General features: G+C 42.6%; 1 protein-coding gene across 1 annotated transcript in view; it reads right to left on the reverse strand.

Moving 5' to 3' along the window:
- ACAA1 (acetyl-CoA acyltransferase 1) overlaps positions 1-17,485 on the reverse strand; it is an 87,844-nt gene that overhangs the window by 55,700 nt on the left and 14,659 nt on the right. The window contains exons 3-5 of the mRNA XM_069211059.1: positions 5,826-5,883; positions 3,757-3,836; positions 2,300-2,342 (exon numbers count right to left, since the gene is read on the reverse strand). Coding sequence (XP_069067160.1) covers positions 2,300-2,342; positions 3,757-3,836; positions 5,826-5,883 — 181 coding nt within the window. The remainder of the gene's footprint in view (positions 1-2,299; positions 2,343-3,756; positions 3,837-5,825; positions 5,884-17,485) is intronic.

Raw genomic sequence — 17,485 nt, forward strand, 5'->3', positions numbered from 1 at the left:
CTTGACTATTGCTTTCTTTTGTTCGCCAACTCTGTTAAGGAGGAAGTATCATCCAGAAAAGAAAGGAAAGGTGGAAGGATTCAATATCACCATCAAAGAGAGCATGCAACTTGTGAGACATAGTGGGAACGACTGGCAAAGGATAGCTGCTGTTCTGTAAACCATAATCCTATGTTGCAACTCCTCTTTCCAATCTTTCCCATAAGAAAGTATGAAAATTACTTATTGCCATAATACAATAACTCCGGTCCTTTATCAATCGCCTTGAACAAAAGTTGGGGGAGGTGAAGTCCGATGGCCCACGAGTCGGTACGTGTAATCTTCTGGTGCTTTTGTACGCGGATGACGCAGTACTCATAGCGAAAACTGCCAGAGCCCTGAAGGCTCAGTTAAACTCTTTTGCTAGTTTCATGGAGGAGTTGGACTTGACTGTTGAGGAGATTAAATTTTCTTACGTGGGGTTACTTTTTGATTGAGCTCTGAGTTTGCTCTCCTTAATCAACAAGAAGAAAGAGGATTTTTAATGTTTCAACGCTGCAGTTTGTAGTTTTGCCTCCAGGTTGGGGAGAAGCCCAGTTATGTCTCTTACACAGGTTTATAGCGCCAAATGTGTGTTTAAGGTCACTTATGTAGGGGCTGTGGTAACAATTCTAAGCTGCAAGGGGAGGAAAATAAGTTTCTACGGCGACTGCTCTGCCTCCCTCAATGTACCTCCTTGCTGTCGGTGCATGAGGAATTAGGCATAGGTTTCATCTCTGGCCTGATAGTTTTTCATCCCCTTGCCTTCTGGCCGGATCTATGGTCAAGGATGGGAATCAGACTAAGCACGGAAATCCTGAGAGATTGTCTGTCACTTGATCATGCACTTCACACCCCTGGTTTAAGTTTATCCGGGATGATTTTCGGAAGCTGGGCAGGGGCGATCTTTGCAGCTCCCCAGAGGGTATTTGCAAGGCTGATTTATCCTGGGCTAGAGAGGGTTTCTATAGACACAGGTTAATGGAAAGAGAGGAGGAGACACTCGTCAAGCCTTATGGTCGGTGCCACGTTCTGTTACAAACTCTGCCCTCTACGGAACCCTACCTGCTTTGTGTGAAGAGTAGACAAGACTGCTTTCTGCTAACTAGGTTTAGAATGGACCTATTGCCTTTTTTGCTGTTTTACCCTAGGGGTATGTATAAAGGGCACAGACTGGAATAATACAGCTGCGTCAATAGGTCTCCGCAGGACACCATGTATTTTCCATGTTCTGCCAGTTTTATGAGTTGCAACAGAAAACGTACCTTGTACGCGCGCTGAAAAGGGCCAACTTTCTGCAAGTAAGACTGATCCTTTTGTATTTACAGATGTAGGAGGAGAATATTACCCTGAGTGTACTTAGCTTTTTTAAAGTCGCTGTGAAGTTAAGGAATAGTAGGGATTGTGACCTTGAAATGCCTTAGGATCCCTATGATGTACTGTATTGTGATTTTGCCCACCCCGACTTTTGTTTTTGTTTTACCTTTGGCATTTGATGTCACCGATGTATGTTGATTATTAGTTAACGTATCTTTTTATTGAATGCTTGGTCCTTGTGATTGCTTTTATGGTTTGTGTACTTAAATCGAATGAAGCTTATTTGAAGATGATGACTTGGGTCCTTGGCCGGCTAATCTGCCAAGACACAGGACAACCCTAAAAAAACTGCTCTACATGTCATTCTATTATGCATCCACTACTCCACTAAGGTTTTTCTGAGCTATTTACTGACATCAGTAGCCCCCACCAGAACGACTCATCGCTGCAATAGTGTACCAGTTCCACTCACGGTTTGGAGAGGAGGAAAAAAAAGTCCAATTGTCTCAGAAATGCAGAAAAAAAGAAAAACATTTAATTTTTTAATTTTCCCTACTGTTCTGCTACATTAGGAGTTAATTTCCCACCTCGGGGAAGTGTTTTTTACTGCCACTGCATGCCAGCGACATCCCTTACTTTGTAGCTGACGGGTGAAATTAAACCTGTTCGCTACATATACACAGAAAAAAAACAGGTCAAGGACCAGCACAGGGTACTTTAAAAAAAGGCACAACGCAGAAAGATTACTAGTAACTTCAGAGTGCCGTATTCGAGGCCGTATACTGATAGGGATGGCCTATAAATGAAGCATCTGGGAGCTGCCCATCTCCACGCTTTCTACTCTGGGTTCTAATGAAGAAAAGAACTACGCAAACAAGAATCGATTTGAAAATGAAACGTCTCAGTCTACCATATGTTGTGCAATAATTTAAAAATATATATTTATATTAAAAAGTATACTTACCCGCATGCCAAGCCAATGTCGTATGAACCATTTCTGATTCCACCTGGAACAGGAGTGTTTACATTTTAAAACCAAAACTATTAACTTTTTTAGAAAATATAATAAGATACAAGTTTTATTGGAAGCACTGAAAACTCGTGTCTAACAAGAAAAGACATTTGGATCTTTGCTTTGAAGATAAGGGAGAAAAAATTACTGTTTTCTTCCCCGAGGAAAAATTAAAACCATTAATCATTCTGACCCAATATGAGCCTGTGACAATTCAGTATGTAAAATATTTATTTGCCTTCCTCCATAAACGCACATTGTCCTCTCTCGTGTTAAGATAGGTAGTCAACTAGATTAGTTACACAGTAAAACCACGATTAGGAAATGGGGAAAGGGGTGCTATTTATCAGATCAAAATAGGGACCGTGTATACCAAAGCCCCTGCCCATCTGTGATACTTGGTTTGAGGCTAATCTGAGGGCCACACATACTAGTCCTGCTTAACTCTTGTGAAAGACAAGTATTAATGCTAATGGGAACTTTCCTGCATGTAGGTGAAAAATGGAGCTTGTCTATAGATAGCTTTTAGTTGGCTGCTGTCGGAGACCTACTGTAGAAAATACTAATTTTTGGGAAGCCCATTGCTCATGATGTGTTGGCTTTCTTGTCAATACTGTTTGCTTCCTTATTTGATGGATTTCCATCCTCTTCTTGTGTTTAGTCCTTCCCTGGAGCTTAGCTTCTTTACCATTCTTCCTTCTTTCAGCAAAATGCATACAGTTTCCTTAAATACATACCTCCAGCACACTTCATGTTGGTCAATCCTACCCCCTCCCAGCTCTTCCAATGCTAACCTCTCTGCTCTTTTGCTTTGCTTATTTTTTTTTTTTTATATCCTCAGAGTCCTCTGTTGTTCGCCTGCCTCTCCTCCCTACTCCAACTCCCCCCCGTTCACTTCTGCCCCCACCTGCTCCTTCTTCGTTGCTCCCCTGGCCTTCACTTCTCGATTTTTGGAGAGTCCCACAGCTGCAATTTCTTGGCAGTCAGCTCTTAGTACAAAAAGCACTTTCACACATGTTTAAATGAATGTTTTTTTATTTATAGCTCCAAGACAGCCATCCGCTATCATGGATTGGTAAATAAAAAAGTAAACAAAATGGAGGCTATGCCATACCCCATAGATGCATGCATGGTGATGGGTGCAAACATGAAGTCCGTTGGGCCACCCTAGTGTCATGACTCATAATGGTGCATGTGTGCATACATCATGCTGCTTTTCTTTTAGTCCTTTTTTGGTGAAGCAGGAAAAGGAAAACATCTGAACAGCATTAGTAAAAAACATTGCCGAAGCCTAACAGTTCTGAGGTAGCAGGCAAAATGTGAGACCTACTGGCTTTAGCAAAGCTTGGTTTAAGAGAAGAAAACCTGCACAATAATTGTATTACGGCTAGGTAAAATAGCTTTCTTACCGGCTACATTGATGACAGCTTGCAAACCTGAGGAACACTGTCTGTTAACACAATACACAGGAACAGACTCTGGAAAGCCACTAAAATACAAAAAACAGTCTATCAGCCACTAAATCAAGCATGCCCGGACATCCCTTTCCCTAAACATTAGTCAAATGTAATCCAGGCAAAAATCATTACAATGAAAGATCTATCAAATTACACCTATCAGCACACCCTTCTGGCCTGCCATCCATTCCCATCTCAGTTTTCTTTTCCTTTAATAGAGGTTTGCTCCTCTTTCTACTTTATGCTGGATTATCTGAACAAGAATAACCACAAAGGAGTTTAGGGATACAACTTTGTAAGGTCCTGACTGCACGAATCAGACCCTAGACTTTACCTCAAATCGACTATGGTTTAGATAGGTTGAATACTAATTGATAGAGGAGAATTAACAGAGCCCAAGGGAGAAAAAAATATTTGAAGAGGGTATCTGAAATGACAGATATCAATTGTATTGTACACCAGTGCATATATTTGTAGAAACTTCCCTTTAATAAAATTAAAATGTGTTGCATGACCTCAGTTGCAGCATCAAATACTTGACCGGAATTTCTGAAGCCTGACAATCCTAAACAAATTATTTTGGAAAACAATAGGAACACTTAAAAATCACATGTTTTTGTTATTGAGATCATGTATAGCTCTGCATTAATGAAGAGAACACCTGATGCACCAAAGCAAAGGGCACTTATGCTTTCATAGCCTCACCATTTTGAACGAGATCCAGCTACCCCGAGATCCAGCTACCACAATGGTTCCTTCCCCATCCCAGAACCAGCATAACAAGATCACTTGCTGACATGCTCATTCATCCCCACAGAATGCGCTCCAAGCCCGCTCCATTAAAATAAACCTACTTAGGCTAGCAGTGATGCACACCCCATTAAGGACGACAGTGCCACAGCTTCCTTCCAATTCTATAATCTCCTTTTATGCCCAGTGCAGTAACATTTGTCCAATGTCTCATTACAATGCATCCATAATGCCACTCCACCTACGTATTAGAATATTACTGTCCCTAAACCTTTTTAAAGGCCACTGTTTTCCTCCACCCAACCTGGTTTTATTTGGGGCCCATAACCTGACCACAAGGCCTCAGCGTATTACTGAACCTCTGGCTCACCATTCACTCATCAGTATCCTTGCCATGGCAACTTCACTCACTCAGCAGCCTTCCGCTAACTCACTCAATGCCCCCAGCACAGTCCACTAAAGCCTCTAATTGTATGCCTTTGACTGATCCATTTACGCAAAGGTTACGCTGCCCTTTCTCCCACATTTCCGAGGCCACATAAGGAAAGAATACTCGTGAAGAGTCCTTTATAATACCTATGAAGGCAAAACTGACACAGAGATGTACGTGTAAACGCTCTAGCTTGACCTGTACATTTTCTGTATACGAGAAGAACGACTGCACTCCTATCACTGGTGCTGAACTCACTGGGAGAATGGGAGAGAGAAACGGAGGAAGAGAGGGCGCTTGCTGCAGATTGCACCATACTTGTTCAAAGGTGCGAAAGACACAAACAGACAAAGGGGGAAAGGTGGCCGATTCACCCATCTTACAGTGTCTGGTTTGCTTGTACTGCTAGGAATGTGAATGTACAGTCAAGTTGAAGGTGGGGGAATCCAAATGAGAAGTGCTTGTTGCTTGAAAACTAGAACACCCTTGTCTATTATGTCCGTTAAGTGTGAGAAATTGCAAATCTGTACATAGAGCACATCTTGATACTCAACACAAAGGATTCCACTGTACAGAGCTGGTTTGTTTGTGTCTTTCGTGGCAGTAGAGACAGAAGAGTATTGGGCCACTAATATTATACACCGTGTAAATTTGGCTCCTATTCAAAACCTTGAAGTACAGCTTTGTTCTCCAAATCACCTGATATTTTAGGATTTGTGATGTTCGGCTTTAGCTAAACTGTGTCAGAACACCATCAGATGTACCATGAGCTAATTCAAACAACGCACCACGAGAGATGCACGTAATCAGATTACAGTTTAAAGGAAATTAAGTAATTTACCCCAGGAACTGAGCAACTCGTGCAACAAAGGCTCCGGCTCCAGGCTGCAAAACATTGCCTAGGTGAAAAAGGTTAAGCCTGATTAAAACATTGTAGTCTTGACAGGTCAACACATTTAGCCAGATGGTTACATAGGTCTCAAAGCATGCTAAATCTAGGGTTGTTCCATGATACCGGGGTGGCACTGATTCAATGGAAACGGATGAATCATTTGAGTTATAAACTGTAGATAATGGTTCTACGCTACACACACGAAATACATTTACTTACTGGGATGTCTTCCTTGTCTAAGTGTGCTACGTTTATGGGCAACAGAACTTGGGCCCATATAAATGGGTGCAGGATACCAAACATCAGCTTACAAACTATTACTCTAATTTACCTACCCATGCAGGGAGAACAGCTCAACTGATGACATGCTGTCGAAGAAAATGCTCGTCCATTCAGCATTTGCAGGACAATAGTCAGCTGGTTCTGAGAACCATAACATTATCTCAGTAATTAAAGAATCTGCTATTTCAAAAGGACCATGACGTTTTCTGTGAGGCCCGATTCTAGAACAATTTACAGTGATGCTGACCAACTAGCTTGTGGATTTGTGTGTTTTTCGCAACTGTGTTCAGGAAAACTTTGTAGCAAACAATGCGACTCACAATCCTATTCCACAGACGGTTATTTTCATTCAGCTGTTTCTTGCCTCCCGTTTAAACCATCGATGATGGATGTATAAACAATATTTGTGGAAAACCTAACAGATGCAGTCATTAAACTTAGTTCAATTGACTTAATTTACATTTTGAGCTTAAAACGTCTGGGCAGATAACCTGCTTTTAAATATAGAGGCTCAAATATATTTCCCCAATTGGTGATGGTCCACCCAGGACAAAGGATCTACTTAGTGGATCAGAAAAAAACGTGATTGTTGATTACTTTTACCACCACTAGACAAGGGGCCTGATTCCTAAAGGTAGACTTATACTTTTGTGTAAGTTTACTTTTCCTTTGTTTTTACAAACTACGAGTTAATAGCAAATCTACAACTGTGGAGATTCTGCATTTGGGACGAAGAACTCCGCAATTAAAAAGATAGGACAGGTCTATTTTTCTATGTGTGGGATTCACCACCTATACCGTGGAGTCCTAAGTCACAAACGTACTATTAACTCAGTTTGTAAACCGTAAAAAAATTTAAAAAAGAAAAAAAAAAAAGTAAACTTACACCTTTGTGAATCAGGCCCATGGTCTATTTCCCGTCAAGAGATCTGCTCAGTTCAAAACATTAATAAACATATGGAAACATGTGAAATCGCCACTTCTTTTCCTCCTGGTCTCCAAATGACCCAAAGACATTAGCATCTTACTGCCACTGAATCGCATCCTTCGGCATGTTACCCAAGAGTTGAATGAACAATAATATATTTACCTGGGGAAGCAAAACATAGTATTTCAAAAACGCACACTTTGCCCTGGCAAGTAATAAGGTACATATGAACGGTTTGGGTGTATTACAGTCCCTGTTGGACAGGCTCTTCAGCCTTATAATACTATGATGAAAATGCAAAGAAAAATACTTTTTGTGTTGAGTCCTAGATGCAACAAACTGCCAAGCTTCAAGTTATTGTGATATCCTTGGTGAATTCTACTAAGGTACTACCATTAGCAATCAACCCTCCCCAACGGCTTTGTGCTGAGATGATTTATTCAGCCTTTTCTCGAGAATGGGAATTTCCGTACAAAATACTTGGCATCTTATGTGTTTTGGTGAGTTTTTATACAGTTCCCAAATCACTTTTTTTTTTTTTACAAAAAAAAGTATTCATTTTTTCTGATGTATACCAGCACTTATTTTCCTTTAATCCCAAGACTCGTGGCCAATTTGTGTTGCAGTACTGAGTTATGTACACATGGCGATTAGAATAAGAAAACCATTTTTATTGCAAATGGATTTTAATATGAACTAGTGTAATTTTTAACACGTGTTTGTTAATCCTAATATTTTTAACTATTTGTACTTTTTTGTATTTTTTATTGTACTCTATTGTAGCATCTTTTATGATGTATATTTAAACCGAATATAAATCAATTGAACTAAATCATTTATTCACCAATAAAACTACAAATCTATAGTGAAATATTTAATTTGAAATTATCTCCAGCACTATGGCCTTCAAGGTCAAACTTACCTTGCAACAAGCACTTAACTGAGTCCAACTGAGAGCACAGCTAAAAATCTAACAATGTCTGACTAGTAAACAATCTCTTGGCATCTTTAAAAAAAAATGTAAGCACACGTGGCTTCCCCCACAGATCCGTATCCAGTCACTATACACAAAGCCTTACTGTCAAGGCAAGGTCTTGTCTCAGATACACAGCCCATCATCTATGGCTCAATAGACTACGGTGTGGCTACAAGGGCCTTAAAGCTCTGATGAACTGCCTCTAGAAGAATCTATCTTTGAGCACAGGAAAGCATCACCTTTTTCCTAACGAGCTGTTTTCCGTTTAAACATCTTGAGATGGAAATCTCTGTTCAAATCGAAACCCACTGGACAGTTAGGACATTCTTCAGGTAATTGGTTTTAGGCAGGCTAGAGAGATTATGGGGGTCATTTTGACCCTGGCGGAAGGCGGAGAAGCGGCGGTAAGACCGCCGACAGGCTGGCGGTCTTTTTTTTGGAATTAGGACCATGGCGGTTACCGCCATGGTCATCCGCCGGTTCTCAGTTCCGCCCGCCGGGCTGGAGACCTGGGTCTCCAGCCCGGCGGCCGTCACTATACCGCCGGCGGTATTTGGACCCGGCTGACCGCCATGGATTTCATGCGGTTTGAAACCGCCATGTAATCCATGGCGGTAAGCACTATCAGTGCCAGGGAATTGCTTCCCTGGCACTGATAGGGGTCTCCCCCACCCCCCACCCCCAACCCCCACCCCGACTCCCTCCCCTACACCCCCTACCACCCCTGCCACCCCCCAAAGGTGGCAGGGCCCCCCTCCCCACCCCGACCCCCAACATCACATCACTCACTCACACACGACACGCACGCAGGCACCACCAACACATATACACGCACACACACCGACATACATGCCAACATCCACACACACAGTCAGACACGCACACCCACATACAAACATACACGCACACATCCATACAGACATACCCACAGACATATACGCACTCATTCCCAAGCACGCAACACCCCGCAAGCATACACGCACTCACACACCCCCTCTACATACACACACGCATACCCCCATGCACGCACACAACACACAACACCCCCCCCTCCCCTAACGGACGATCGACTTACCTGGTCCGTCGATCCTCTGGGAGGGGACGGGAGCCATGGGGGCTGCTCCGCCGACACCACACCGTCAACAGAACACCGCCACGCCGAATCACAGGACGTGATTCGGTGGGCGGTGTTCTGTTGTCGTGGCGGTGGAGGTGGAGCAACCTCCACTTCCCCGCCGCCCGCCAGTATGGCTGTTGGCGGCTCTCCGTCCGAAAAAGGACGGAGAGCTGCCAACGGTCATAATACGCAGAGCGGCAAACCGCCACCACTGGCGATCTTCCGCACGGCGGTCCCTCAGCGGTCTTGCCAAAAGACCGCAGAGGTCAAAATGACCCCCCAAGTCTTTAATAAGATCTGCTGACAGGTTAACAAATGCTAGTGGCAGTTCAGTCCTGTTAAACTGGTCAGAAGATTTCCATGCTGACCAAACCATCATGCTAACCGGACCTCGCAAGCCTAGCATGAGAGGCAGTGGCATTAAATGTAATACAACCTCTTGTCCAAATGGATGCTAGGCATCACCAAGTCTGTGTTACCTTGGAGATCATAAACAATTCAAGAATTGGTATCAGAAATAAAGAAAATTAGGGCTGAATATTGTACTTATACAAATACCAAATACTCATACAGATTGGCTATAGAATACCCAGAGGGCACTCCTGGCAGGATCATCAGATTAGATAGAGGAAGAACATGGCGGCACACAAGATGGTCCCGATCAAATACTGTGATTTTTCATCTCAAGTCCGCAACAATCTAAAGTCAAAAGGAGAGAGTGGTGGGTTCATGTATATAAGCAAACTTATGGAATGGCTAATCAGGTCTTGAGAACGGTCAAGAATGGGAATGTTATGTTCAAGACCTGCCTGAAGTTTCTGGATACAAGTAACACAACACAGAAATGAAGAAGCAAGTCGAAACCAGATAGGAAGGCATCCCTGTCCCTGGAATGAAGGCCGGCTTACGTTCCGAGTTAAACAGATAGTAACAAATGAAGTAAAGCAGTACTTTTTTAAATGAAAAACAGATCTATTCCCTCCTGCGGGGACGACAGAAAGGAGGAGCAGAATCCAGAAATGAATAAAATAAAATAGCATTCAGTGCTGGATTAGGTCTCTAAAGAGGAATCTCCAGAAGTTAGTTTTTATTTTCATATATGGGCCTCAGCATCTCAATACTAGGTCTGATTTTCTCCAGGTCTGGTCATGCAACCTGGAGTAGTGCAGGTTTGAGACTCCTGGTCAAGAGGCAAGAGACAGAGTAAAAAGTAACAGCGTATTTAGATCTATAATTCACATTAAGAGGACAGTGCTAAGGCTGTACTTTATTAACTCATCTGTACATCACATGTACTTATGAACACTGGGTTAGGTTTGTTAGTACTGTAATTATTAAAACGTTAATAAAGATATATTTTAAATAAAGTATGGACGCGATGGAGGCCCAGAGTTTACCAGGGGGTGATATTAATTTACAAAGCCCATACATTACTTTTTTTTACGGTCTACTTGGTTTCAGCTACAGACAGCGGACTGCACACTTTGACGGCTCCAACTGGGAACTGCATTTCTTTACATCAGGCATCTCCCTTCTGTTCCTCCAACTATCCCTTTCCTTTCCAGTCCTACCCACGCTCCTCTCGAGACACCATAGCTCCAAACTTCACAGCGGGAGGATGTCTCGGATGGCCCAGGTTCGTCCTATCTCCTGGGTGGTGAGGGTAGGGCAACACATGGTGCCCTCATGCACTTCATTCGTCTAAAGCAGATGCTTCAAAGTTTCTTCCAAAGGGCAGACAAACAGAAGAAACTTGTTGAGGAAGGGAATTAAAGGGGCACTAGTAGGTAGCTAGGAAAATCAAAGAGTACACCGTATTACAAATGTAGAACTGTGGCAACCAGAGAAAGGCACATTTGCAAAGGTGCGGTGGGGTAGGTACAATGGACCCAGCACTGCAACTTTGAGCCTGTTAATAACTGGTTGCAGAAACACCTTAACTAGAATTACAAACAGAATACCCTCCAGGCGAGGAAGTTAGTATGACCCTAAACTTCAATAGCAAGAGAGGGCTTCTTCTGTCCTTCTGCCATTGGGTGTGAACCACTCTACAAACAAATGAGCTGACAGAAGGCATCCTGCAGGAGGGCTTCATGTCCTCTCAGAGGTTTGTGAGTATCCATGTGCATTGGTACAAGTTGTAAGTTAACCCTCCTATTTTAGCAGGCGCGCCCTTGGCAGAAGGGATAAAGTAGATGTGTGGCTTTTCCCCTCCGGAAACATGGAGGTGGACAGTAGATGCCCTGCATCAGGCCTAATGCAGCAAACTCACACTGCGAAGCTCATAGTGTGTTCTGGAGGACAGCATAATCAAGACATAATTGCAACTATACGAGAAAAGGAGTATTCATCACACAAACTGATGTTGGAGGAAGAGAGTACACCGGACTTTAAAGTGATAAATGTTTAAGGCCCTAGACCAATAAATGTTTGTGCACAAGCAACATCCTTCTAGCCGAAGGCAGCATGTTTCACAAATTTCATATTGCAGGCCAGTTGATACACTTGTGAAGCAATGGAATCTATAATGGATACAAACAAACGTGGAGTACAGGTGATTGGGATACTAGTCTTCTAACCGGTATTTATGATTCAAAGTGGTATACTAATTGGGTTATATGAATAATCTGACACAGGACTACAGATGTAGATTTGTTGTGGTTGGAGGACACTTTTGGAATGTACATAGAGTTATATACAGTTATCAATTATTTTTCCAAAGAGGCAGGTTTGCAGCTAGACACTGTGTCGTTGTGTTTATTACAGGAATGACATAAAAAAGAACCTGGGTTGCATTCCCCAGTTTTAAGTCGAGGCAGCAGCTGGTTGGGAAACAACATGGCGTGGAGGGGTAAAGCAGCACACATGGGAGAAGCAACACGGTCAGTGGGGCAGTATGGAGAAGGGAAAACACAGCAAATGAGGGAGACAGCAGCGTGTGGGTGGGTATTTGGGGGTGAAGTTCAAGAGGAAGAGAGCTGGAAAACACATTCAATTTCAGACAGTGCTAAGCCAAAAAGGAAAAATAGTTCACTACAAGTGAGTAGTGGAAAGAGAAAGGCCAGCCAATCAAAGAGTAGGTAATGAGGCTATGCTCCAGGAGAGGAGCAAACAAAGTGAACAAACTGGGACAATGAAAGCCACTAAATAAGAAGCAAGCAACATTTTGATTCGGGGGGTGTCAAACAGCACCAAAAGGGTTGTAAGGGTCTCACTGAAATGGGACCATGATTCTTGGGGAGGGCTGTGAGCAACCACTGCTGAGAGTACCTTAAGTTAAAAGCCACTGTACCTTACACAGAGGGCGCTGGAACCATAAAAGGACGTATTAACCCTGGTTGAACCTGCTACCCTAAAACTATGCTGCATGCTCAAATGCAAGAATAAGGCCACAACGAAAGAACATCCTGTCGAGATCACGGGCGAAAGAAGGAAATTGATACTACAATTACCAACAATAAATTAATGCAGGATTGAAAGCAAAGTCTCCAGCACACAACCTTAATAGCAAAGTTCCTTCAAGTCTTCAGAGATCATATCTCTTCACTATGTTAGGTAAGTTCTCTATGCATACTCAAGATATCATCCTCTTTCACTCGGTTTGCTTTTGAGCTCTGATGATGTCTGCCTGACACGTGTTCTGGTAAACACAGTCAAGTAAATTATCTACCTTGTAGAAATCCTGAACTGGCTGTAAATGACACATGAAATTCCTTTCTTTTTCAAAAAGGTATAATTAAATATAAACAGAGTCCCCAAAACCATAAAATTACCCACGCAGAGTGATCGTATTTGATGGACCTTCTACTATAGATTTTCACTTAAAAGTATTACAACTAATATTAAAACAACACTGAAGAACTGTAGTTTGAACGATCTAATGTTGGTTACGCAACATATATTCCCACATGACACAGGTACATTTAGAAGAGGAAAGTTCACTCCATCACCTGATAACTTCTTGATAAGGTATTGCAGACTTTAACTTCTTCTACTTGTTGCTTAAGACACATGTTTTAGCAGTTGACAGTCATAAGGGCGATCTGTTGGCCACCACCTGCTCCCAAATGACAACTTGCTCATACAACTACATTTCCTGAAGGCGTGTGAGAACAAGCATGTGCGTTCTTGAGGACTATAGCGGGTGCCTTGTTTGCTCTGCACTACGCAAGCCACGCATATGGAGGTCTGGGAAGAAGTAAAGTTTCTCCTTAATGGAGAAAGAAATAATGTTGTTCTTCCCCCCCCCCCCCCCCATCAACCGTGTATACCTAACAATTAAATTTAGTGCAATAGGTCAGTTTAGCAATCAATCAGCAAGGGCCCTTGCTTAGCAAGGACTGGAACCAATGAGTACCCAAGAGCTAGAGTGGCAGCCACTAAGCGTTGTTGGGCCACTCTTCACGGAGCCACTCCCCAGGCTCCCCAGTATCACAAAGACTGTTTCCACTAAGAGGGACTGTTTCCGTGAGCAGCAAGTCGGATATTGCCAGGACATAAAACTTAAATCAGTCACACGAGCTGCTCTTCCGTCACCTTTCTAACCGGATCACGTACCTACCCATCCAGGACTAAGAAGAACTGGCAAAAGGACACTCAGGTTGATCAGACCGGCTCGGACGTTTTGAATAATGAATGAATGAATGAATGAATTGTTCATAGTGTAGAGTGGCCCGCACACTTGTTAACCTAACAGCCTACCTATCAGTCTATGATGAAAACGGAATTCACGCAAGTCGTGAACTCAAACTTGTGAACACCCCCAAAACGCTGTTCAAGCTTCGCAGTTTTTTTTCCAGTGGGGCTCTTTGGCTTCATACTAAGCATCACATCTCATATGAAAAACGTACACTACTTTGGGTTCATAAACATTCAGCAAAAAAAAAAAAGCTGTTGCGACTTTCTAAGCACTATGGTACAGTTGCATAAAACCCTTTACTCTCGTCCTGACTATACTGTACCGTGCCTTCCAAGAGTATTAACGAGTATATGGATTTGCATAATGAGAAGTGAGACTTGAGGCCTAACACGCTATTTTCAAGCGCACATGGGGCCGAACACAGGTCACTGAAAAACAGGAGGCACTTTCTCCAAAGTATTTCTTTCTCACTGGTTGGGCTGAGCTCAACAAATGAAGCCGGAGGGCGGTGATGAAATGAAAGATTCAATGCCCCATCTAGCGAAATAGCTACAGAGCTAAACACTCACCTAAACATCCAGCCAAAATGTAGCACCGAAGCTATGTGTGGTGTCTATGGAGGCAATATGTTGAGCGAGTGGTGGAAGAACATCCCTTAAACAAAAAGTGCCCTCTTATTTGAACAATTCATCAAACAGAGATTATACTATTTAGAGTAAGCAGTAGTTTTGGTACCCAATAAGAGGCCATTAACTATATATGCAATTCAAACAAACATTTACTTTTAGAAATATCAAACAAAATTACACAGAACAATATAGTAATTAATAGAAGTTCACATTTTTTTTTAACCAAAGCAAAACATAGCTTACTTTGAGAAAAAGTAATATGAATGTACACATCTATTAGATAAGATCACCCTAATGCACCAGCAAACCCATACATGGTAAAGCAACCTACTACTTGCATTATTAATACTTTGAGAGGTGATATATTATACAATAAAATTGCACATTTGTAACAGCATTATTTATGGTTGGTGCTGCATTTTGGCTGGATTCAGTGATTTTTTTCCAGCCTGTAGAAACATACTTTCTGTTCTAAGTTTCAACTGTTATCGATGAGAGTAAAAATTAATTTTACCATTCAAAACTAAAAGCTGTGTTTCACCGAAGGGAGGGATCTCTAGTAACCTATGTAAAACTGTAGAATCCATGAGACTCCACCACTACTCCTCTGTCTAGTATTTCCAGGATTATAACAAATGTACTGTTTCTTTTGAGTACGTCCCTAAGCGCTTGATGTCGATCAAATAATTCAAAAATATAGCAGTAAGTGGTGAAATCAATTAACTCATTGCCAGGGTGTTCGTAAGTTAAGACCTCAGGAGCTGTATTATGCATATGATGCACTTTTCCAGTTTGGGTCATGGTGCACCTTTTAAAAAGTGTGCTGGGTGCAAACAGGAACAGTGCACCATATTACAAAGAATGCACTACCCTCAGGGCAGCCGCAAACTTTTGCTGCCTTAGAGGCAGCACATTCAAGTGAAATATGGAGCGACTGCCTCATGGTCACTCTGTGCTTGACAATGTAGATGACTTCTGCACTTTGAAGACGGGAGGGAGATCCCCTTGCAGCTGGGTGCACCCACTTGCCGGTGGATGTTGGGGGAGTAGGTATCCATGGGCCCCACTTTCTCTGCTCCTGAAGTGCGCCACCTTTCTGTGTCCCACTTTCAGTGCGCCTCCTAAGGGCTTGTTGGCCTCCATGCCTGTGTACCTAATGCAGCGCAGAGGCAAAGAGATTCCTTCATTCGCATGGTGCCGCGCCCCTAGGCAATTGAGGGCATGTCATCTCACAATAGAGCTGGTGCTACATGTGCACCAGCACTGTCAGTATTACAAAAGGGGATGCTCAAGCGTATGTGGCCTTTTCTGTAATACTATTGTACCCCGCAGACGCATAAAGCGAACAAACATGCTTGTTGTGCCCCCAGAATCCTATGTATAATACGGCCCCAGAACTGCAGTGAGGGGATTGTAAACTTATCCATGGACCTTAGACACGCAGGATCTCTACATTTGCTTGGAAATGTCTTGTAAGAACACTGCGTCTCCAGTCCTTTTATTTCTTAGTTCTTTTTTCTTAGTAGTGGAAGAGGACCAGACCAGTGGTGGAAGTGAGCGGCAGCCTTCTAAGCAAACTGTTAAGCCCCAGCACTTATTTATATATTTTCAAAGCACTGCCTTACGACCATCAAAGATAAACAGCAAAATGCTGGTATGTTTATGGAAACATTGTAGAGAATTTAAGGCAAGTGGGCGACAGAACTACATACAACTGCTATAGCCGTCCTCAGAAAATCCTGAAATAAAACATTTAAGGCTTGTTTGTATTGCCTGACACAAACAGCAAAGGATACACTATGACTTCATACTGACAGGTATAATGAGTGATGGTGCTACAACTGTATTTAAGCTAAGAAGAAAAAGTGAAAATAGTCTGACAAACTTCTCATTTTCGAAACAAGATTAGACATGCAAGACTGGGTTCTAAAATCAAAAATATGATTTCAACTCTCCTCTTTCAAACTGGATTATTTAAGTGAAATTAGTTTATAAAGCTATCAGTAACTTGAAACAGCTCCTGTTCGATGCCAGGAAGCATAACATGAAAGGAAGCTCTGAGTGAGGTGAACATGTAAGTACCCAGATGCTGGCAGAGGTTTCCTGAATTAGGAAAAGACCTGGGAAGAAAGAAAAAAGTCTGGGCGCAGAAAGTGATGACAACATAATGTCTACTGATGAGCCAATCATCAACTTCAATTGAAATGGATCACTGATAAAAACAGAATTTACTAGAAGTGAAGAAGTGGCTTGATACAATCCCAATACAATATGTTATAACCAAGCAGTAGCTAGTATACTCCAGCTCTGCACTGTGAAGGGCTGATAAGAAGAACAATGGTATAAAATAGTACACCGCCTCACTTTTTAGGTTGAAGCATACCAGACAGCACAGCTGTCTGGTTTGCTAATGCTAACGACAGCTTGTGGGCGTTCTGAAAGCTTTCCTGGGAATGCAATCCACCCACTGCTTACCACTGGCTTTGTATTTTGTAACTCACATTTTTTGCTTTCTATTTGCTGGCTGTATTAGCTTCAGCTTCAGCAGGGTGAGGGAGGGAAGGGACTGTGGATGGATAGAGCGAGTGGCAGGAGACCAGTTATTTTTAGGGTCGAGCCTGCGTCGGATGCGCTTGCACATGCGTATCGCTAGCGAGACGCTTTAGGTATTAGAAAAGGGCTTGGAGCCCCGTCTACGTGACGTCAGTGTCTTTCATTGGCACGTTGGCTTGCCTGTTAGAATCCGCTTCCTTTGATTAGTGGAAGGCACGCATACGTCATGCCTTTTCCAGTGGTTAGCCCTCCTCGAGCGCAGTGACCAAGTACAGAAAACATGCGAGGCTCGCTGTTTCCCATCAGGTTTGTGGACTACTTTTTCTCTATTTTTGCAGCCTGATCTCGCTGGGCAGAAGTCGAGTGCTTCACATACCATCAACCTTGTTACACAGTTAATTGCACTTTTGCCGGTTACGTTGACGGTTCATAATTGCACTTTTGCCGTGTGAACTGCAGCAGCGAGATTGCACAGTTTTTTTCTT

This window comes from Pleurodeles waltl, chromosome 10, assembly GCF_031143425.1.
Source record: "Pleurodeles waltl isolate 20211129_DDA chromosome 10, aPleWal1.hap1.20221129, whole genome shotgun sequence".
NCBI lineage: Eukaryota > Metazoa > Chordata > Amphibia > Caudata > Salamandridae > Pleurodeles > Pleurodeles waltl.